The sequence below is a fragment of the Pimephales promelas genome, chromosome 3 (genome assembly GCF_988280905.1).
Source record: "Pimephales promelas chromosome 3, fPimPro1.hap1.1, whole genome shotgun sequence".
In the NCBI taxonomy this organism is placed as follows: domain Eukaryota; kingdom Metazoa; phylum Chordata; class Actinopteri; order Cypriniformes; family Leuciscidae; genus Pimephales; species Pimephales promelas.
Genome location: NC_142771.1, coordinates 20,350,241 through 20,372,429, shown reverse-complemented (window position 1 = coordinate 20,372,429; position 22,189 = coordinate 20,350,241). Strand labels below are relative to the sequence as shown.

Genomic DNA, 22,189 nt, shown 5'->3' with positions numbered 1-22,189 from the left:
GCAGAGATAAATCCTGGAATGCCCAGGATATCCACCAGAGTGCACTCCTCCCCAGTACATTGCCATTCCACCATGAACTGCATTTCCCAGAATCGAAAATAATTTTTTTAAGCTGTTTGTCATTTACCCTTGTTAACTCTGTCTATATAAACCTGGTTAACTCAGTCACTCATTGCAAAGTCTTGTATGGGTTACACAGCATTTCTTCTGGTTTCCTGTTCCATGGTGTTGACAATTTGCCTGTATTCGGGATTGCCCTGTTTGTATGATTACCCCGTTTGCCGGATTACCCTGTTTGTCTCAGTTTGTTTTGGATTGTTTGTGTTTATGGCCTCTTGCCTGTTTATTGGATTACGTTTTTGGATTACCCTTTTGTGGCGAACAAACTGAATGTCAGAATGGGAAAGAAAGGTGATTTAGGCAATTTTGAGCATGGCATGGTTGTCAGACGGGCCGGTCTGAGTATTTCACAATCTGCTCAGTTACTGGAATTTTCACGTATAACCATTTCTAAGGTTTACAAAGAATGGTGTGAAAAGGGAAAAAACATCCAGTATGCGGCAGTCCTGTGGACGAAAATGCCTTGTTGATGCTAGAGGTCAGAGGAGAATGGGCCGACTGATTCAAGCTGATAGAAGAGCAAATTTGTCTGAAATAACCACTTGTTACAACCGAGGTATGCAGCAAAGCATTTGTGAACACGCACAACCTTGAGACGGATGGGCTACAACAGCAGAAGACCCCACCGGGCACCACTCACCTCCTCTACAAATAGGAAAATGAGGCTACAATTTGCAAGAGCTCACCAAAATTGGACAGACTGAAAAAATGTTGCCTGGTCTGATTAGACTCGATTTCTGTTGAGACATTCAGATGGTAGAGTCAGAATTTGGTGTAAACAGAATGAGAACATGGATCCATCATGCCTTGTAATCACTGTGCAGGCTGGTGGTGGTGGTGTAATGGTGTGGGGGATGTTTTCTTGGCACACTTTAGGCCCCTCATGATGCTCTTCCACTGCATGGTACGGTACGGTACGGCTCGCTTTGGCTCACTTTAAATGGTACCACCTCTGTCGAGGTTCCATGCGTACTTTACCGATACTAAAATATGACGTGAAAATACTGCAGATCACTGATTGGTCAGAGTCAGACAGAATCGTCACTACCAGCGTCATTGTATTTGCAAGACAACAAACCCAGTCAGACTATAATATAATCCCACCGACTTTGAAGCGCTACTAACTGCAATGGAAAAGCAAACCAAGCTAAAGCGAACCGAGCCGTGCTGAACCGAGTCATACCTTGCTGTGGAAAAGCAAAGCAAGCCGAACCATGCCGAGCCGAAGCGGTATTAGTGCCAATTGGGCATTGTTTAAATGCCACGGCCAACATGAGCACTGTTTCTGACCATGTCCATCCCTTTATAGCCACCATGTACCCATCCTCTGATGGCTACTTCCAGCAGGATAATGCACCATGTCACAAAGCTCGAATCATTTCAAATTGTTTCTTGAACATGACAATGAGTTCACTGAACTAAAATGGCCCCCACATTCACCAGATCTCAACCCAATAGAGTAACGGGAACTTAGTGCCTTGGGTGCGCATCCCACAAATCTCCATCAACTGCAAGATGCTATCATATCAATATGGGCCAACATTTCTAAAGAATGCTTCCAACACCTTGTTGAATCAAAGTCACGTAGAATTAAGGCAGTTCTGAAGGCGAAAGGGGGTCAAACACAGTATTAGCATGGTGTTCCTAATAATCCTTTAGGTGAGTTTATATGCTTACATTTGGCAGCTTCCTTTTGCTCCTATTGGTGAACTGACAGGTCAGGTGATACAGAACGCTGCGGCCACGCTCACGAGCTTGACTCAGATGAGTTCGACCGGACTTCCTGTTGTGAGCACCATCCTCTGAAACAAGTAAGAAAAACTAAGTGTCAAAATATGAGATGCAAAACCTCTAAAAGATCAACTTCAATTTGGATCAACTTTGCTTTGTTGGCAGCTACCTTCTGTGGTGGAGCCGGGGTGTGATTTGCCATACGAATCAGTGATGTTTTTGAAGGATAAGAGAAAAAGAACAACTTCTCCTTTCTCATTTTTGATAGGGACAATGTCCAGCAGACACCAGAATGTGGTACCTGGTCACAGAAGGCAAACCGTGAAAGCTTTAGTATTTAATCCGCCCACAGCATCTCATTTAATGTCGTCAATCATACAGATCTCGACACTCTGTCCAATGCATTTTGAAGAATTGTTCTTTTACCGTTCTTCCTGTAATAGCGGACCTCTGTCTGGAACTCTCTCTGTCCTTCCAAGGTTTTCTCCACCTGCTGAGTGACTCTCTCGCTTGTTTCCTGTCCGTGCAGGAACTGACATGTGCATGTCTTCTTCATTACCTCGGTACGTGCAAACCCGGTGAGCTCGCAAAACCCATCCGAACAGTACACAATGGGGTACCCGCGACTCCCCTGAGCATTTCCCAGCAGGAAGTTACTGTCTGTACACACCAAATATAGACACACAAAGGAAAGAATTGGAAAATGGTGAGATGGAAAAAGTCACTTGCTCTGTCTTTCATAAATGCACAAAGTAAATTCAGGATGTTCATCATTATAATATACTGTAGAACACTGTGTGACTCTCAAGATTCTTGCCTTTTCGTTAAGATGCTAAATATAGACTTCCTGTTTTATTCTGAAGTCTTTGGATCAGTGGCAGAAAACTAAAAGATCTGTGTACTGTTTCCATGGCAACTTTGCTATTCATTTCACTTAAGTTTTGCAGGGGTGGTGGTAATTATATAAGAATTGATTGACTGTGAGTGCATGAGTAAAAAGAAGTATATGGTTTGTGATGCTAAACAGCCTCCTTTCCTTCATGGTAGTATCAATTTATTGGTTCCAATTAAACCGCCCTAATTACGTACACAAAAGACTTGGAAATAATGTATGAACCGAAACTCAGTGTATTTGTTCTCACTGTATTTGTTTATTTTTTTCCACTCCATATTTCATTCGGTCAGTCATTCAGATGAGCTTCGACAAATAATCTTAATAAAGCCCTTATTAAACATTGTTAAAGAGATTGAAAGCATGCAATGGATCGGTATTATGTTACTCTTTACACATCTACTATATGCATTTCATCCATCAATGTGTTCAATTGTTCCATGTTTGAGTAAGAATCAATAGACGGCACTGGTGCAGAGAAACTATAAATAAAGCTTAAGTAAGTTAGACGCATGACCTCACCACCATCAACCTCAGTCCACAGATCAACTCCTAATGTGAGTCCTGCATCTGCGCCACTGATTAATGAACAAATAAATGAGCGCGAGTATGATAGTATGAAGCCATTGAGGATACTAAATGAGCAAATTAAAACTATTCAGGGGGATCCTAATTCATATGCGTACAATAGAGAAAGGCCCTTGACATCTGATAGGGTTTTGCTTCATCTCATCTGTTACTAATATTATTTCATACAATGATAGTATTGATATAAAACTATTCTGTTATAGTTCAGATACACGAATGTATGAGAGATTGCCAATTTGTCTGCTCGTTTTTAATGTTTATCGTTATCAGAGGCTGGAATCGGTCTGTGGTATCAGATAAGCGAGGAAGAATGCGCTGTGTTAGACTACTCTAGATGTAAAAACAAAAATATGCCTAATATCAACCTGTAGAGCTTGAGCAAGCCCAAAAAAGGCCAAAATCAGACAAGTCAACAATAAAAAGAATGTTGTGTTTTTGAATTCTGCACAGAAACATTTCAGGCTTCAACATTTGCATAAGACATTCAGATTTGTTTAGAAATCTTTTATTAAAATGAATGATCATGTTATGTAGAACTATAAGTAGGGATGATTGATATTAATATAATTAATATTAATTAATTTAAATGGAAATAAATTAAAAATTGGATATTTACACACACATACAGTACATATACACTCACATTGTATGTAAACTTTATGTATTCACAAGTTTTTTTTTTTATATAGAGACACTAAAGTTGGTGTTCAAACCATGTGTGTAAGTGTGTTTATTCACACAGTCTTTTTCTATCAATCCGTTAATGCCAAAGAAGACAGCTGTTTTGACAGATTCAGCTTTCCAAGATGGTGAGATGATATAATTGACAGCTACGGAAACTATCATTATGTGCTGTGGTACTAAGGCGAGACATTCTTGGTATCTGGCTGCTATGGAAATATATATTTAAATATATATATATATTAGTGGGCTTATTTCTGTCGCTGAGGTTACTAGGAAACTTTCTACAGTTTATTTTTAATATAAACTGTGAAAACATGTTCATTTCCATGCAAGGAAAATATGTTCCCGTACATGAAGAAGTTGGTTTTTCAAAAAAAACATCCTGTAACATTTAGACATACGCACTTTCTTCAAAAGTGGTTAACATTGCAGCACACAAATAACTGATAAAATTTTAGGATCAGTAAAAAAAATGTTTTAAACGAAATGAATTCTTTTACTCAGCATGGATGTAAATGAACATTCTATTTTGAAAAAGAAAAAGAAATCCTGAAAAAAAACTTATCATGGTGTCCACAAAAGTGTTTTCAACATTAATGGTAGTATTAATAATGATGAATGTTTCATCAAATCATCATATTAGAATTAATTCTGAAGGACCATGTGACACTGATGACTGGAATAATGATGCTGAAAATTCAGATATCACAGGAATAATTACATTTTAAAACGTAAATAAATCTGGTACTACATAGTGTATATTTCAGAAAAAAACACTAATTATCAAATTATTAATATATTTTGCTACAATGCAGAACTACCTATTTGCAAATTTTCTTTTATTTTAACTTGACTGTATTCAGGTCTAATTTAAAGGCTGAAAAATATGAATTCCTGTAAAACCCCAACATTCAGGCTACTTTATGATATATATATATATACAGTAATACATGATCAATACAACCCTCTGGTGCTCTTTGATCTCCTTTGCCTGGAATATTTTCTGTTTAGAATTTTTAAAAATAACATCATCAGAATGGTACGAAACTTGTTGACTTTTATGGCATTTGGAATGTGAACACAGAAAAAAAAATTGAGGGCATGATGCAAGCAGGCTAAGTGGTCACTAGTAGTGATCTTGTCAAAAATGACCGACCATATACAGTAAATGAATGCGAAATCGACAAAAACATAAAAATTATCTATAAATCAGCCATGATGCAGAAAAAAGTGCTCAGCAATGAAGGGGTGAAACTCTAAAACATCATTAGTGCAAAACAGGTTTATTTTTTTATAAACCTTGACAAAAAGTATTATTGGAGAATTTCTAAAAAAAAAAAAAAAAAAAATACATTCAAATCCACATATTACAAGGAAGTAATTTTGTCCAAAAACTACTAGAGAATTCATAAATGTATGTTCCATGTATGTTCAATGTCAAATGACACCTTTCATTTTCAGGTGTTCACTCAAATTTGACCGCGAAGATAACAAGTGTGACTCCCAAATGAGGAGCACCATTTAAATGACGTATAGAAGGCTGAAAAACATCAACATTAAGGCCTTGTCAAGCACGTCTCTGTTCTAATAAGCCTCTCCAGATCTTTAGTCTGCCGCAGCTAATTAAAAGTGATTTAAGTTATTATGAAGGAGAAAGAGAGAGACTCATACACATACTCAACGTCACGTCTCTCACTCACACATGCACATACTGGCACTGAATGTAGACAGCCAGTGTTGTTTAGGACGGGTGTGACACGATAGCAGGAGGTTGTTCTAAAAAGTAAGAGAGCAAATGGCCAGTGTGACATTAGTGTGAAAATCTGCGGGAACAGCAGCAGGAATGATTCATATGACTGGCTGTACAGTAAGTTAAGGAAATTGCCTTTTTTAAGAGCATCACACAGAGACATTATTCCTCAGCATCCCCCAGAACATCCCCGTACACAAAAAAAAAAAAAAGCATCGGCTAAGGAGGAGAAGACAATAGAAAGTTTTTTGCATGTTTTAGTTAATATGACTATCTCAATATTTCTGCTTATTGTGTTGCTCCTGTTATTGGTTTGTCCTTTTTCTTGTTTGAATAGCCTCATAAGGTGATAAGGTGAAAGGCTATTGGCGAATTCTCCAGAGAGCTCATTAAGAGACTCCTTACTGTCTAACCAAGAAGACTGACACCAGATGCTTCAATTTATCTGATATTCGGGCAAGTTAAAGATGGTGCAAGCTCTTATTAGACCAGAACATGCTTAGTGACAGTTTGAAATGGAAAACCGTACCCATAAATCGTATATATAATTAGTCAATAATAAGGAAAAATGTCTCTTTTCAGATGTGAAAAAGCAAAACGAGACAGACTAACGGTGTGCTCACACCAAGAGTGAAATCGCAAATTCACAGCAGATGGTGTAATGAGCCAGTTTAACATTTCAGAGTGAATCCAATTTAGTTATCTGTAGTGTGAACAGTAAAACCTGAAACAAGTCTTACAAATCATTCAATGTGGTTTGAAATCTGATGCTTTTCAGTTTGAACAGTGAGATTGCACTGAATCTGAAAAATGAGTCGGAATTGGCTGCAGTGAACAAAGCATTGACTAAAGGTGTGTTCACACTATAACAATAAAGTTTTAATTCTGTTGCAAATAGGGAAACCCACACAACAATTACAATAGAGAACTGATATCGCTGGGTGTTGAATCACTTTCTGAATGTTTTTTCCCCCCTTTTTTCAGCAGATGAACGATAAAAACCTTTCATAATCAGCATGAACTGGGTTGGCTTTAAAGAGCTTGAACTTAAAGTGGTATACGTCATGGTTGCAGCTCACACTTATAATAAACAGAATGTTATCATCCATTGGTGTGTGCTAATATAGTTATTGAATCAACATGCCTTAACCTGCATGACTAAATGAGGTGAATGAACTCATTGATGGTGTAAATCTCTGAATTAATTCATCTCATATAGTCATGTATTGACGGATCAGATAACACACGAACTAATACCATTGTGTGTTTGCGACACTTCAGCACATTGTATCGCACGTTTGCGGTTTAGTCATGCTCACCTTCATGGCTTTAGTGTGCTTTGAGTACTCTCAAAAGACATGATGGCAGGTAGAGAGGGAGTGAGGACCACTTTTACAAAATTATCCCATCATCTACTGGCCTCCATCTTTTGTTCGCTTGTATGTGCGCAGCACTGTAGAGCATAACTCCCACACAACTGAACTAGAGTGGCGTTCATGCAATGAATAACACTTCAGGGTTTTTTTTTCCTAGTAGTTCTTCTCTCAAATGTACACCCGCAAACAAATTCAAACAGCTCAGCCATGATTTATGCACATCTGAAAAAAATCACGACCCCAGTCAATTCCTCATCTGACCTACTGACACAAAAATGACATTCAACCATTAAGAATGGCACAATTTCTGCTTCATGAAGTGGAACTGATGGTGAATTAACATATAGTAAACATTAGCATTCTCATTATGTACTTCTTCTTCTGATAAATATGATCTTATTAGCCTAAAATGTGCACAGGACTCCAACAGCTTTCTCTGAACGAAGGTCCAACCTGAGTCTGTCCAGAAAGACATTCTGTATTCTGCATAATTATAATATTGTCCATAATTAAAATATTTCATGAATAAAAATGTTTTATCTAAAATGTAGTCTCTTTTGAAATAAAGTTGAATTAATATTAAATAAAGATGGAATATGTAATCTTAAGCTTGAAGTGTTGCTTTGGCTAATAAACCGAATTAAATAAGTGGAAGTAATAAAATTACTAAAACTAAAACAGAAATAAAATACATTAAAGATAAATAGAACTATTTAAAAAGAAACCGAACTAACAGTAATGACAAAAGCACATTAAATTAGTAAAACTTAAGCTAAAATTTTAAAAAGGAAAGCAAATTCAAAATATGAATACTCTAATAATATATCACTAATACTAATACTAATGCTCTTTTACACATTGCTGCAGAGAAAGAGGGTGAAAGCTCAGAGAAAAGCACAATTACTCACGTGTGCCATCAAAGCGCTTGGCGATGGTGTCAAGAAAGGTGTTCTGGGGGGCCAGGAGCCCTTTCATCACTGGCATGATGACAAATCCTCAGATCTTCATCGCACACAGAACAAGAAAGAAAAGCGAGAGCGAGAGAAAGCAGAGGGGAGCGAGGTGAGGTGATTCAAAGTGTGTTGGTGTCTGGCTTCTACACGGTGCGAATGGCTGCTTGTTAAGGACCGCTCAGTTCAGCAGCAGCAGTTTCACCTCAATCCTCCATGTCTCTGCTCCTCATGTTTAGCAGCACTCAGAAGCTACACTAAGCTCATGGTAGGAGGCATTCTTGTCGTCCAGCAGTCTACGTCCAGGATGGTTAACTTCGTGGGGATAGAGTGCTCACTTTCTACAGTCCATCACTATGGTACAGCTGTTCTTGAATGAAAGTGTATGATTTTATGTCGTCTTCTCTCACAAGCACCTTGGATTCAATCTCTGTCTCTTCAATGCCTCACTTCAGTCTGCAAACAGCTTGCACACAACTTAATATTTCTTTGAATTCCTTTTTTCCATTGGTTTCTTAGGTTGTCATAAGGTAGGATGATTCTTTTCATCAGTGGTGTCCTCTCTAAAGCAGGTGCACGATCTCTAATGCATCTCTCTTCCACTCACTGCTATCTCTCTACTCTTCTGTCCCTCCCTCTCTCTCTCTCCCACTCTCTTTCAAAATGAAGAAGCACAAAGAGCAACACTGAAAAAATGGCTCAAGTAGATCCCAGTGAAAATGGTTTGTCAAAAAAATTAAAATATATATATATACATATCAATTTGATAGGCAATATGTCTATATCTGAGAATGTTTGAAATGTATATACAGTATATAGAAATTATATACATATATAACACACACAAATATATATATATATATATATACACAAACACAAATTTGCATAGTAAATTGATTAAATTATAATCTTAACAGTAAAGCACTGATTGTTGCTGTGTGGATGTAATGTTATATTTGTTAGCAAGACAATAATCTGACTGAAAGCATGCAGAAAAATCTTTTGCATATAACCAAATTAATATGGCACAGGCAGATCTCTCCAGTGACTGAGCGACAGTTATAGAGGCTGAAATGGGAGCAGTACGGAGTCTTAAAACCACAAATAAAGACACTTTAAGAGATGAAGTGGGTTTAAAGGGACAGTGACATTACTAGAAACACAAGAATTAGGTGCAGAGAAAGAGAGAGAGAGAGGTGGTGCGAAAGTGAAAGCAGAACAGCCATCTGTGCTGAGCAGATATTTACATATATTACCAGACAAAAGCAACATCTCCCACAACACACACAGGAATTTCTGTAAGGGTGGAATTTGAAAGGATACAGCTCTGGGTCAATACTTACTGTCAGGGATCTGGAAATGTGTTTTTTTCACAGTGGGGGAGGGATAAAGCATGAGTCTTGAAAAGCACTAATCATCTGCTAAAAAGTGTCAGGATGAGGCAAGCTTTCACATTAATACAGGGGCAAGTTGTCACGTTTGTGCATTTCATGAACCATTAATAGGCTATATCACATGCCTTATATTTTAAATACAGGATAAGTTATGGAAGAGTTACATTCTCACCCCTTAAGTTTAATGAGTTTTTGATATATTTCTCGACTGCAATTTTTTTTCTCAACTTTATTGTATTTTACAATTATTTACATCGCCTGCCATCTGCTGACCAGCAAACATACTACAAATTTCTGAAATTCACAAATCATCTTAATAAAACAAGATAATGCTTCTGCCCTCAGACTTAATGAAATGCGCATCATTAACATCTATTAAATTTAGTTGTGCTTTTTATTAATGACAGAATTTCACAAAGCCCCCTGACACTGCTGGTTAACTGTTCACTATAGAAAGCAACTGATTTCGTAAAGCCACAAGAGTTGTAATTTTTTTTTTTATTGATTTTTTATTTAGGCTAAGTTACGTAAACAAAACATTACTGTACAACTTTTTTTTTTATAAAACATACAGCATACATGTGATGATTTATAATCGAAAAAACGTTAAAGTCTCTTCAAGTAGCTATTTTTAACCACAAACAGTTTTTACTCAAATCAAAAAGGCTATTTTAAAAACCCACTAACTCCCGTATTGGCAATTGACGTCAAAAATGAACAGCGCTGGACTGGCTTTTAAAATTGACAAATGTCATCGTTTTTCATACGCGTCTTCTGGTACCGTGGGTATCAGATATTTCATCGGACGCCCCAGTCCGAGTCTTACGGGCGCGCTCTCGGTCCCTCCCGCGTGAACGAGCGGCAGGTGGCCGCCGTCCTCGAACCTCTTTCCCATTGTCAGGATTCCCGCGGCTTGATTCCGTGAGCCGTGCAAGAGTTGCTGCAGGCGGTCTTCGACGCGTCTCTCGCCCACTTTACGTTTGCCAAGAGTCAGAATCCCGACAGCAGCGTCGTTATTAAAGCGACCGAAATGCCTAGCGATGGAAGTATCGTTTCGGCTTCCCGTGCGGCACAGTAACTCGTAAAATTTGCAGGATCTCGAAGTGCTCGTGCAACAGGAGGTCACGGCCTCAGCGTCTCGCGCCACGTGCGCCACCAGCGTCATGAAGAGGAGCAGTTGAACTCTCTGTGGTGAAGAGAGGACGGATTCAATAAATGCTGAATATTATATCATACATTTGAATACGTGTTAGATAATACAATTCAAATCACAAATGCAAATGATTTTGTTTGGTAACTTTTTATTACCTTAAAGTAAAGGTAAAGTTTAATCCCCACATGTTAAAATGGTAGCCTATAGCCTTCTGTTTAAATTGCTGAAAAAACGTATGAACTCTTACCTTTGCTGTGCAATCCATGAGTCTGGCTGCTGCCCCGGTCTTGTACACAAATGTCATGTAGGCTATCTGATGGACTTGATGTTTAAAGTTGATGGTCTGAGATGGGACCAGTGGTTTATATAGGCATGCCACCCCCTGCTCCAGCCTCTGAAGTTAATTACAGGCACAAATGACACTGACAAAATACCCAGTTGATATTACCCCCTTTATTTCTTCAATGTCATGTTTCTCATTTGAAGCTGGATTATGATACAATTAACAATTGTTAGGGTTGTTAGCATCTTTGTCATTAGCGTGTAACCAGGATTGCCTGTATCCAAGTAATTGTGCATAAAGCTTTTTAAGACTATTATAGAGGGGCATACAAGCTTCGTTAGCGAATGCCAGCAGAATGAGTGTGACAAGGCCTTGACTTAATTAGTAGAAAATGCATAGAGTTCTGATACAGTAACAAAAGGCTGAATGGAACAAAAGAGCAGCAGCATCAATAACAAATAAGGAAGGGGAATGGATGGCAGGATGCCTTTGTGTGAAGCAGAAGGTCAGAGAGCGGTTAGCTAATGATGAACGTTACTCTGAACCTGTAAAAAATTGGGCAAGTGACGTCACCCATAGACTTTCTGAATGACGGTTTTGAGGCGCTTATGGGGGGCATGGCATAACGTTTATGGGGGGTATGGCAGTCACCATATTTTGAAGATCTTACCCTGCCCACCTTCCTAACTCTAAAAATCCTAACCCTGCCCACCTTCTGGTCAATCAATATGTAACCCCTCTACCCGGGTCCAACTCGACCCGCCCCGAGCGGGCCTCGAACCCGGGTTACCGGCATGAGAGTCAGGGGCTCTAACAAGGAGGCTAAAGACTGCAGCCCCTAGTGTCTGTTGCTAGAGCGCCTATTGAGATCAGAGGAGTGAGGTTTACTTGCACAGCAACTACTAGCTGGCCTCCGTTACACATATATGGATAAAAGGGCGGGCTTTGTGTGAGACTGAGCCGTTAGAAGATCGACTGGCAGACTAGGCTATACAGTCTATGGCCACTACATTCACTGCAAAGCTGCTGAAGAGTACAACCCATCAAAATATATTAAGGCCCCATTTACACGAAGGGAAAACGCAGATATTTCCCTGCGGATTGCCCTCTCGTTTACACGAAAACCCAGTTTTTATCACAGAAAACGATTATTTCTAAAAACTCCGGCCAAAGTAAATTTCGTAAAACGCCGGTTATGTTTGTCATGTGAACTGGGAGAAACGGCGTTTTAGGTTCTCTCTTGTCGATTCTGAGGATTCTGATAGGTTTGGCATAGTTATGATGGCGCTCGACAGCATATTTATGCGGGTGTGTGAACGACGTTATTTTTTAAAAAACGGAGAGGGGGAAAATATTCGTTTCGCTAAATACCTGGCTTTGTGTAAACGTGGCCTAACACTCCAATGTGTATTGTATTCTTTGTTACATTTTTTCATTTGGCAGACACATTTACGGTAGAGCGTTACAAACGTCAATTATAACCGGTTATAACCATAGGCATAATTTGCGGGTGGGACATGTCCCCACCACTTTTTGCCAGGGTCGATATTGTCCCCACCAATTTTTTACTTGGACACACGTTTTAATCAGTTGCGGAGACACTCTGAAATCCAGTGAAATCACAAAGTAAAATGCACACAAACGTGTCCCTGCTTGATATACAACCACTGATAGACATAATCGGTTTTAATGAGAGAGAAAAAACCCAGAACCTCTGACACGCTTGGCAAAAGTTCTGCCACTAGACCATTAAAGTGCATGCATGTAATTGTGAAGTGATAGTAATTGTGATATGATTTATATGTGAAGCAGAAGGTCAGAGAGCGGTTAGTTAATGATGAACGTTACTCTGAACACATACAGTATACCTGCATTACACCCCAGAGGAAGGCCCATTTTGGTATTTACATTATATGTAAATGAGTGTCTTTGGATGGAGTCATAGGAGACTACAAGAGAACCCAGACATATTCAGACGGTTAATTATAAAAAAAAAAAATGAGTAGAGAAATGCAATGCCACAAATATCATCTAAGTTGCATGTCTGTGCATGAATGGTTTGTTTCAACGTCATGTTCCAAAGTCTTCAGTTTGATTCCCAGAAACCGCACTGACAAAATTATTTTTATGAGTGCACAGTAAGTCCAAGACATTTGTGATCTTCTTTCATTTACTCTAATGTTCAAAATTTCAGGGCCAATTATATATTTTTTTTAAGAAGGGTATTACATTGATCTAAAGTGACAGTAAAAACGTAGAAAATTTATTTAGTATTTTTTTATTTATTTGGATTTCACATTTGACAAAATAAAGAGAGAGAAAAAAAAGATATGTTTAGAAAATATATACAAATCAATGAATGATAATATTAACAATACAAATTACTAATAATTACTAATATCATCAACCATTAATGATGATAATAAATGGGGGGAGGGGGGCTTAGAACATGAAAATATATCAGTTTCCTCAAATATTAAGCAAAGAAGCAGAACTGTTTTCATCATTGATGATAATAAGAACTGATTGATTTCTGAAGGGTCACGTGACACTGAAGACCACTGAAAATTCAGGCTTGTAATCACAAGAATAAGTTACATTTTAAAATGTAAATTGTAATATTATTTCACAATATTACTATACGTACAGTATTTTTTTTTAATCAAATGCAGCCTTGGTGAGCATAAGAGAGAAAATAAAAATCTTACCAACCCCAAACTTTTAATTGGATGTCATTTGAAATTCTGAAAATGTAATGCAACACAAGTATTAAAAAATGACCTGGAGACATTTCTGTTGTCATGTGAGCTTTATAAACAACAGACACCATCTCAGTAAGATGTTATTTGACATTAATGTGACAGTAAACACCCAAACTATATCTCCCAAACATTGACATTTCCTGTTCCTGTGAGGTTTCCAATAATGAAAACTGGTACAGAATGACACCTGTTTACACAATTATAAAATAACCTCAATTTTAAATAACACCAACCCACAATATTAACAGCAGGAATAACAATATTCATGAACAAGGTGTGTTGTGTTCTTCACGAGATGGTCGAGTGTCTTTACTGTACTTTGACTTAAAATGATTAATTCTGCATTTATTGAAATATTTATTTGCTTTTCTGATCATCAGTGGTGCTTTTCTTAACAACTGAGATCCATATTCTCCCAGCGTTTCTAATCTTACCAGTAAAGCCTAGCTCAATGGGACATGTCCAGTTTCCAGTTTAAAAACGATATACTCTTTTCCTTATTCAAAATAGTTCACATACGCATCACACACACACACGTATATATATATATATATATATATATATATATATATATATATATATATATATATACATACACACACACACGCGACACCTGGAGAAAAGCCTTTTTAGGACCAAGGTGTATTGAGCTGACGGTTTTAAAATGCGTAGAAAAGCCACCAGGGGGAGTGAGAGAGTCTTCAGTTGGTTCTATCATGTTAGTGTGAACAGAGGAGGTGTAAACTATGTTGGTGTAAACCTTTGCCTTTCACATGTACTTTTTATTTTCTGTTCTGCTCCGTTTTCCGAAGCTCTCTTTGTTCTCTTTGTAAGCTCAAAATGCTATAGTTCTCTTTCAGCGGAGTAGTTTTGCACTTATTGAAAAAAAAATCTTTCTCACTCTGGAGGTTTAAGATTGATACCTCCATGCAGTTTTGACCCATTTTAGCCTTACTGCAGCCAACATTAAATTTCACAAAAGAAGATATTTTGAAAAATGTATCAACTGTTTTTATCATTCAATGAAAATCACTGGTCTTCAAAACATATTTGGATCCCACTGACTTTCACAGTATGCACAAAAACCACAAAAAACAATTCTTTTTCAGACTCAGCATATCTTTTTTGTGTTCCAAAGAAGAAATAAGCTAATAAAGGTTTGGAATGACATGAGGGAGAGTAAATAAAGACATAATTTTCATTTTTGGTTGAATTACTCCTTTAAATGAGTGCATATGATTGAGATTTGGGGCTTTTGTTAGTCGTGGTTAGAGAAGATGATCACAGCTAAATTAAAAAAAACAGCAGCTGTGTCACAGGAGTGCAGGTCACTGTCATCCTTTAAAACACGACTATACGGTGGGGGCAATAATTTAAGACCTGAGCCCGACAGGCATTGCGGAGCTGGGAAGAAAGTAAAGTGCACTGATCAACATTAAACTGTCACCAGTCTGTCCTTCACTGACTCAATGCACCAGACTCTTTGCTTTACCTCTTTGCTTCTTTAAAGACCAGCTTCTGTGTATAAACTGAAGAAAAAAACCATGACTGTTTGCTTTCTCTCTCTCAGTGCAGGGTGCTGCTGTCCGTCTCAGTCTCGTGGATGGTGTGGAGGGGCCGCGCATGGGGCGGCAGTAGAGGAGAGGCAGGGGACGTGGAGGCTCCGTTTTTGGCCAAGCCGCATGAGTGAGCAGCACACTGAATCTGTCGCAAAGTGTCTACCGCTTCTCCTTTTGCATGCTTCAACAGGTCTGCCTGGCCCTAAAAGACAGGACAAAACAGAGAAGTGTAATCATTAATGTCCTCTCTAAAATTGATCTTAAAATTGTATGAAGGAATATTAAAAACCAAAAAAAAATTACATATTTTTAAAACACACACACACAATTTTAACAGTTATTATTATTTTTTTAATTGTTATAATTGTAGTATAGTTATAATAATCATAAATTAATTAAATAATAATATGATAGTTTTAGATAGCATGTTTGTAATTGCAAATAAAAGACCCTAAATGAAGATTTGGCAAACTGTCCTGAATTAGATATTACTGGTATGTGCACAAATTAACTATCACAGATTTTATATAAAAATGAATTATTTTTTAAAGAAACGTTTAAAAAAAAATAATGCCTGAGAACGTAAACACAGGCATCAGATAACCGAAGGAATCACCAAAGAACATTATACATCATGCCAGAACTTAATGTGAAAATGTATGTAAAGATAATGTTTAATATATATATATATGAAGAGTTCAGATGCAAAAGCCTCTAAATGCCATTTGAAATTTTCTTCTTTAATGATGATTTTTATCAAACTTGTATATTTTATTTCATTAATTTCACTTAAATAACAATTAATAGGCAATTATCATTGCCATTTAAGTGAAATTACTGAACTTAAATATACAAGTTTGATAAAAATCATCATTAAAGAAGAAAATTTCAAATGGCATTTGGAGGCTTTTGCATCTGAACTCTTCATATATATACACTGTAAAAAAATATTTTCAAGATTTGTTATCACAACATTTTTTCTTTTGTGAAATCAACTTAAATAATTTATTTAGTTCAGATAACTTATTATTTTAAGTTTCTGATGATTAAATTAATTTCCTTCATTGTAATAACTCACTTTTTACAGTTCAATCAACTTAAAATGAACCAGGTTACTGGTTATATATAAATAAAGTGCTAGATGAAAATATTGAGAATATAAAATCCTTATATACACTGTAAGTATCCAGCCTGCAGGGGTCAGTCTAACACTCGTAAAGTTGGTGGCACAGCATAAACAACAGAAGAGCTAGAATATCCCCTCTGTAAATCACCCCTCTTTCTGGAAACGTCCCAGAAAGGACTGGATGAAGAGGACAGAGACAGTGTAAAAGGGTGGGACAGGGAAGGGAGGGGAAAGAGGATCAGGACAGTTTGTCTTCTCATCCTGTGTGTCCCTTAAATCAGTATGTATGCATGTATGCATGTATGTATGTCAGTATGTATTTATGTGTGTGAGAAGACATTTTGAAGGGAGATAATAAATAAATGCTAATATACAAGGACATATTACCAAACCATGCAAACCTTCACCTGCAAAACATGCACAACCACACATAAATTTGCTTCCTATCTTTCTCACAAGGACACCAGTTCTTTCCAGCCACGATTTTTGGTTGATATAAATCTGAGTGTTGGACAAAACTAGCCATTTCCCTGTCAAATAACTGGATTTAAGAAATTATTAAATATGATAGTGTGAGGATTGTTTATTTCAGCAGTTAAAATCCAGATGTGACCAAACTCATTTCTCAAAATGACTTCCCTTGAGTTATCATTTATGAGTCAAATATGAACCAGCCGATGAAGAGCTTTCAGGACATGGTGTAAGATCTGTTTTAATTAACTTTGCTCAATTTGATGACAACTCCCAAGTAGAGCACTGCAACACCAGCTGCACTGCGTTTTTACTCATTCAGACTGCAGTGACACTCTTTTATACGCAGGACAGGACAGGTATAGGCGGCTGGATGCTTTTCCTGCATGTGGATCCTCGAAGGACACCTGCATGTGTGCTCAGAGCTGAAGAGGCTCCTTGACCTGGATAGAGGAGTCTTTTGCCATAAATAAGTTATACATTTTAAAACAGATGAATTATGCATACGGGCGTGACGCATATAGACTCTTAGGCTGTGAGGAGAAGAGAGGCTAAAAGCACTGCAGAGAGACAAGGCGGTACATACTTTATAAAGCCTGGATGAAACGCCTCTGTGTAGTGGGTGACAGTTTGATGTCACTTCCTGGAGTAGTAACTCCTCCAAATGTGTCACACCATGTCAAATTAAGCATAAAATGAAGTGGTTTAAGAACAATGAATGAAGCACACAGTATTTAAAATGAATGATTAGGGTTTTTTTTGTTTTGTTTTGTTTTTTCTAGATCTGAAGTAATTTTCATAAAAAGCCGCAAAAAAACTGCCACTGTCTGCTATATGGCAATTAATACCACTTGGGTTTGATATTTTGTCGTGTAATTCTAGGGTTGGAAAACTGGGGGCTACAAAGTGCAAGTGGTCTGTACAACAAAAAAACAAAAAACACTCATGTCAACTGGAGCTGGGCAAGGTGGAGGGTTTTAGACGAACTTTGAAAGAGTGCAGCAAACTGCTATAGTGAATGGTTAACAGCCATTTAAATGTTGAGCAGCAAGCTCATTGGCTACTGATGCAACATGAACCAATCACCTTGTTAAAGTTAAAGCTGTAAATCAGTTTGCATTAAGGACCCACCAGCTTGTGCCTTCTAGAGTTTCATGACAGATCCTGGCATATATATATATACACACACACACAGTGAGGAAAATAAGTATTTGAACACCCTGCTATTTTGCAAGTTCTCCCACTTAGAAATCATGGAGGTCTAAAATTGTCATCGTAGGTGCATGTCCATTGTGAGAGACATAAATCCAGAAATCATAATGTATGATTTTAATTATTTATTTGTATGATACAGCTGCAAATAAGTATTTGAACACCTGAGAAAATCAATGTTAATATTTGGTACAGTAGCCTTTGTTTGCAATTACAGAGGTCAAACTTTTCCTGTAGTTTTTCACCAGGTTTGCACACACTGCAGGAGGGATTTTGGCCCACTCCTCCACACAGATCTTCTCTAGATCAGTCAGGTTTCTGGGCTGTCGCTGAGAAACACAGAGTTTGAGCTCCTCCAAAGTTTCTCTATTGGGTTTAGGTCTGGAGACTGGCTAGGCCACGCCAGAATCTTGAAATGCTTCTTACAGAGTCACTCCTTGGTTATCCTGGCTGTGTGCTTCGGGTCATTGTCATGTTGGAAGACCCAGCCTCAACCCATCTTCAATGCTCTAACTCAGGGAAGGAGGTTGTTCCCCAAAATCTCGCAAAACATGGCCCCAGTCATCCTCTCCTTAATACAGTGCAGTCGCCCTGTCCCATGTGTAGAAAAACACCCCCAAAGCATGATACTACCACCCTATTGCTTCACAGTAGGGATGGTATTCTTGGGATGGTACTCATCATTCTTCTTCCTCCAAACACGTTTAGTGGAATTATGACCAAAAAGTTCCATTTTGGTCTCATCTGACTCATCTCATCCCAGCTCTTTTCAGGTCATTGACCAGCTCCTACCATGTAGTTCTGGGCTGATTTCTCACCTTTCTTAGGATCATTGAGACCCCACGAGGTGAGATCTTGCATGGAGCCCCAGTCCGAGGGAGATTGACAGTCATGTTTAGCTCCTTCCATTTTCTAATGATTGCTCCAACAGTAGACATTTTTTCACCAAGCTGCTTGCTATTTCCCTGTAGCCCTTTCCAGTCTTGTGGAGGTGTACAATTTTGTCTCTAGTGTCTTTAGACAGCTCTTTGGTCTTGGCCATGTTAGTAGTCGGATTCTTACTGATTGTATGGGGGTGGACAGGTTTCTTTATGCAGACAACGACCTCAAACAGGTAGATCTAATTTAGAATAATAAATGGAGTGGAAGTGGACATTTTAAAGGCAGACTAACAGGTCTGTGAGGCTCAGAATTCTAGCTGATAGACAGGTGTTCAAATACTTATTTGCAGCTGTATCATACAAATAAATAGTTAAAAAATCATATATTGTGATTTCTGGATTTTTTTTTTTTTTTTTTAGATTACGTCTTTCACAGTGCACATGCACCTACGATGACAATTTCAGACCCCTCCGTGATTTCTAAGCGGGAGAACTTGCAAAATAGTAGGGTGTTCAAATACTTATTTTCCTCAGTGTATATATATATATATATATATATATACACTTAGTATTTTTTTACTCATAAATGTGTTTTACATTTATATTAAGCAGACACTCTTATCCAAAGTTGGTCTTTATACATGAGGAAATTGCTGCCTTTATACTTTAAGTAGGGTTTGAGAAACCCTGAACCCTGCAGGGAGAGTAATACATTTCAAGTTTGCCTTAAGAATGTATGTTACTACATTCAGTCCGGTGCATGCGGACTAGAAGTAAATAAATCAGCTCATGCACACTAGGACACACAAACAGGAAGGTTTGTGTGAGATACATAGTTCAATCCCTTTTAGGCCTCTTCAGTGCTTTAGTCATCTAATTAAATTAAAGGCTTAATTTAAGACCACAATCTGCCCCACACTTGTGCTACATACTTGTTCTGCAATGGCACACAAACCTATTTTCACAAAAAATTTTTATTAAATATACAACCAAATTTTCTAAAACCTAGAGATTTCAACACGAACAAATTGCCGTTGACGGTGGAATTAAATCCACAACTAGACCAGAGACCCATCCACATTGTTGTTCCGCAATTTGACACTTTCATTAACACTATCGCACACTAAAGCTGACATCTAATCTTTGTTCCCACTGTGTCCGGTTTATCTGTTTACATAAGTATGGACACAATTAATCTGTTAGAAAACATGGCACTTTAGCAAAGCTTATCTTATCATGAACAGCATAAATATATCAACACATCTGCAGAGAGATAAAAAGAGCAAGAGTGATTAAACAGAGAGAGAGAGAGGGGGGGGGGGTATAAATGTATAACAAAATATATAAAGATATATATATATATATATATATATATACAAAGTATATATATATAAAGATTCACCATTGTTACTCACAAACGCTACTTTTTTTAGAAATACAGTAAAAATAGTACTATTGTGAAATATTATTACAAATCAAAAGTTGAAATGTAACCATTTTGCTGCTCAAGAAACTATTTTTATTATTATTACTACTATTATTATTATTAGTAGTAGTAGTAGTAGTAGATGTAGCAGTAGTGTTGAAAACAGTTATGCTGCTTAATATTTTGGTGGAAATTGTGATATATTTTTCAGGATTATTTAATAAAACCTTCAATATGGAGATCCTATATTAAGGACAATACTATATTTGGTAAAACGTTTGTATGAGCAATAATATGAAACTGATATAATTGCATTATCCACTTGATTTTCATGTCTTTCATAATCTACACACATACTCATTTTATAAATGATCATGTTCTGTAATTCCAAGGCTTCAGAGTGCAGGTTTAAAAATAATCTACAGTACATTGTAAGGTACACAACGATATCAGGACAATAGCTATTTAATAGTAGTCTCGACTAGTGTGAAATCTGATTGGTTGCGGTTGAGCTGCCTACTAGAAAACACTCCCGTGCGGTAGCACTGAAAGCAAACCTATTAGTAACCCCGTAATGATTATCCCCTATACAAAAGTGGTTTACCTTGTACGAAAGAAGGTAAAGAAGAGGCAACCGTGGTATATACATCCCTCAGCCCATAATGCACATAAAAGGTACAAACCTTCAGCACAGTGATATTCCAAGCGTAACTCTCCATGGCCTTCTGCAACTTCCTCCCTTTCAGTCCTTCTCTTGCCCCGATTCGATGCAGATCCTCATGAAAGTCCAATCCTAAAAGTGCAATAAAGCAACATTTGTTATAGTATTTATGAAAGACACAGACAATAATTGCTAGCCAGCATAACGAGAATCTCAAGATTATACTTTGTAAACATATAGGTAAAGACACCACAGAGTAATATGGGTGTATTGTTATTGTTTAGGAGCTGTTTTATTTCTTACACGCTGCCACAGGGCAACCGAATCACAGTCGTGACTCACTCCATATATCATTCAAAGCAGAAACAGCCAAAGAGACAGGAAAAAACAAACCGCACTGTGACGAATGGATGGATGGACAGATGGATGTACTAAAATGCAAACAGTATGTGGAAAAAAAGTATCTGCTTCAAACAATAGAGCAGATGAAAGGCAGTTGGCCTTGATGTTAAAAACGTTAAAAAACGTTTAAACGCATCAGAAAGTGGGAGAAAGTCAGCCAATCTGAAGGCAGGTGAAGAAACGCTGCAATGTCCGTCAAACAAAAGTGGCACAAATGTTCTCTCAAGTAGAAAAAATTATGTCAGATGACACTATCATAAATATGTTTTCTGCCTTGTAAAAAAAAATTCCTTACGAAAATCTACTGTGACAGTACATGTGACGGTGTCAGATGTCAATACCATGGTACTTTGATAAAAACCATGGAATTAAATCCCCTGAAGCAAGGTGTCCCCCAGGGTTCTGTTCTAGGGCCACTACTATTCATAATCTAAATAATACCTCTTGGTCAGATCCTCTGTCATGGTTTTGATTATCATTTTTACGCTGACGATATTCAAACTACATTTACATCGACTCAAACACATATCCACCACAACTAACAAAATCTCAGCTTGTGTGCATGAAATAAAAGATTGGCTTCATTCAATCTTTCTAAAACTTAACATGGACAAAACTGAGATTAGTACTTAGATTAGTCCCTGAATGTCATAATTCTTAAATTATACTACTTTTTTTTTAACACTCATGTCTATATACTGCTGGTTTGCTGTCTTTGTCTATTGCCTTTATTGTTGCTTGTTTACTGTAAAGCGTCCTTGAGCCCTG

General features: G+C 37.5%; 3 protein-coding genes across 3 annotated transcripts in view; all 3 read right to left on the bottom strand.

Moving 5' to 3' along the window:
- kcnh4a (potassium voltage-gated channel, subfamily H (eag-related), member 4a) overlaps positions 1-8,686 on the bottom strand; it is a 31,616-nt gene extending 22,930 nt beyond the window's left edge. Inside the window, exons 1-4 of the mRNA XM_039687788.2 lie at positions 8,050-8,686; positions 2,278-2,511; positions 2,021-2,152; positions 1,798-1,922 (exon numbers count right to left, since the gene is read on the bottom strand). Of these exons, the coding sequence (XP_039543722.2) occupies positions 1,798-1,922; positions 2,021-2,152; positions 2,278-2,511; positions 8,050-8,125 (567 nt within the window). The 5' untranslated portion in view covers positions 8,126-8,686. The remainder of the gene's footprint in view (positions 1-1,797; positions 1,923-2,020; positions 2,153-2,277; positions 2,512-8,049) is intronic.
- A 1,031-nt stretch (positions 8,687-9,717) lies between these two features.
- Positions 9,718-11,592, bottom strand: hcrt (hypocretin (orexin) neuropeptide precursor). The gene is made up of 2 exons (XM_039687789.2): positions 10,886-11,592; positions 9,718-10,671 (listed from the first exon to the last, which is right to left on the bottom strand). The coding sequence occupies exons 1-2, from the start codon at positions 10,940-10,942 to the stop codon at positions 10,237-10,239; spliced, it is 492 nt and encodes a 163-aa protein (XP_039543723.1). The 5' UTR covers positions 10,943-11,592; the 3' UTR covers positions 9,718-10,236.
- A 1,600-nt stretch (positions 11,593-13,192) lies between these two features.
- LOC120489560 (inactive phospholipase C-like protein 2) overlaps positions 13,193-22,189 on the bottom strand; it is a 72,549-nt gene continuing 63,552 nt past the window's right edge. The window contains exons 5-6 of the mRNA XM_039686468.2: positions 21,042-21,151; positions 13,193-15,444 (exon numbers count right to left, since the gene is read on the bottom strand). Coding sequence (XP_039542402.2) covers positions 15,250-15,444; positions 21,042-21,151 — 305 coding nt within the window. The 3' untranslated portion in view covers positions 13,193-15,249. The remainder of the gene's footprint in view (positions 15,445-21,041; positions 21,152-22,189) is intronic.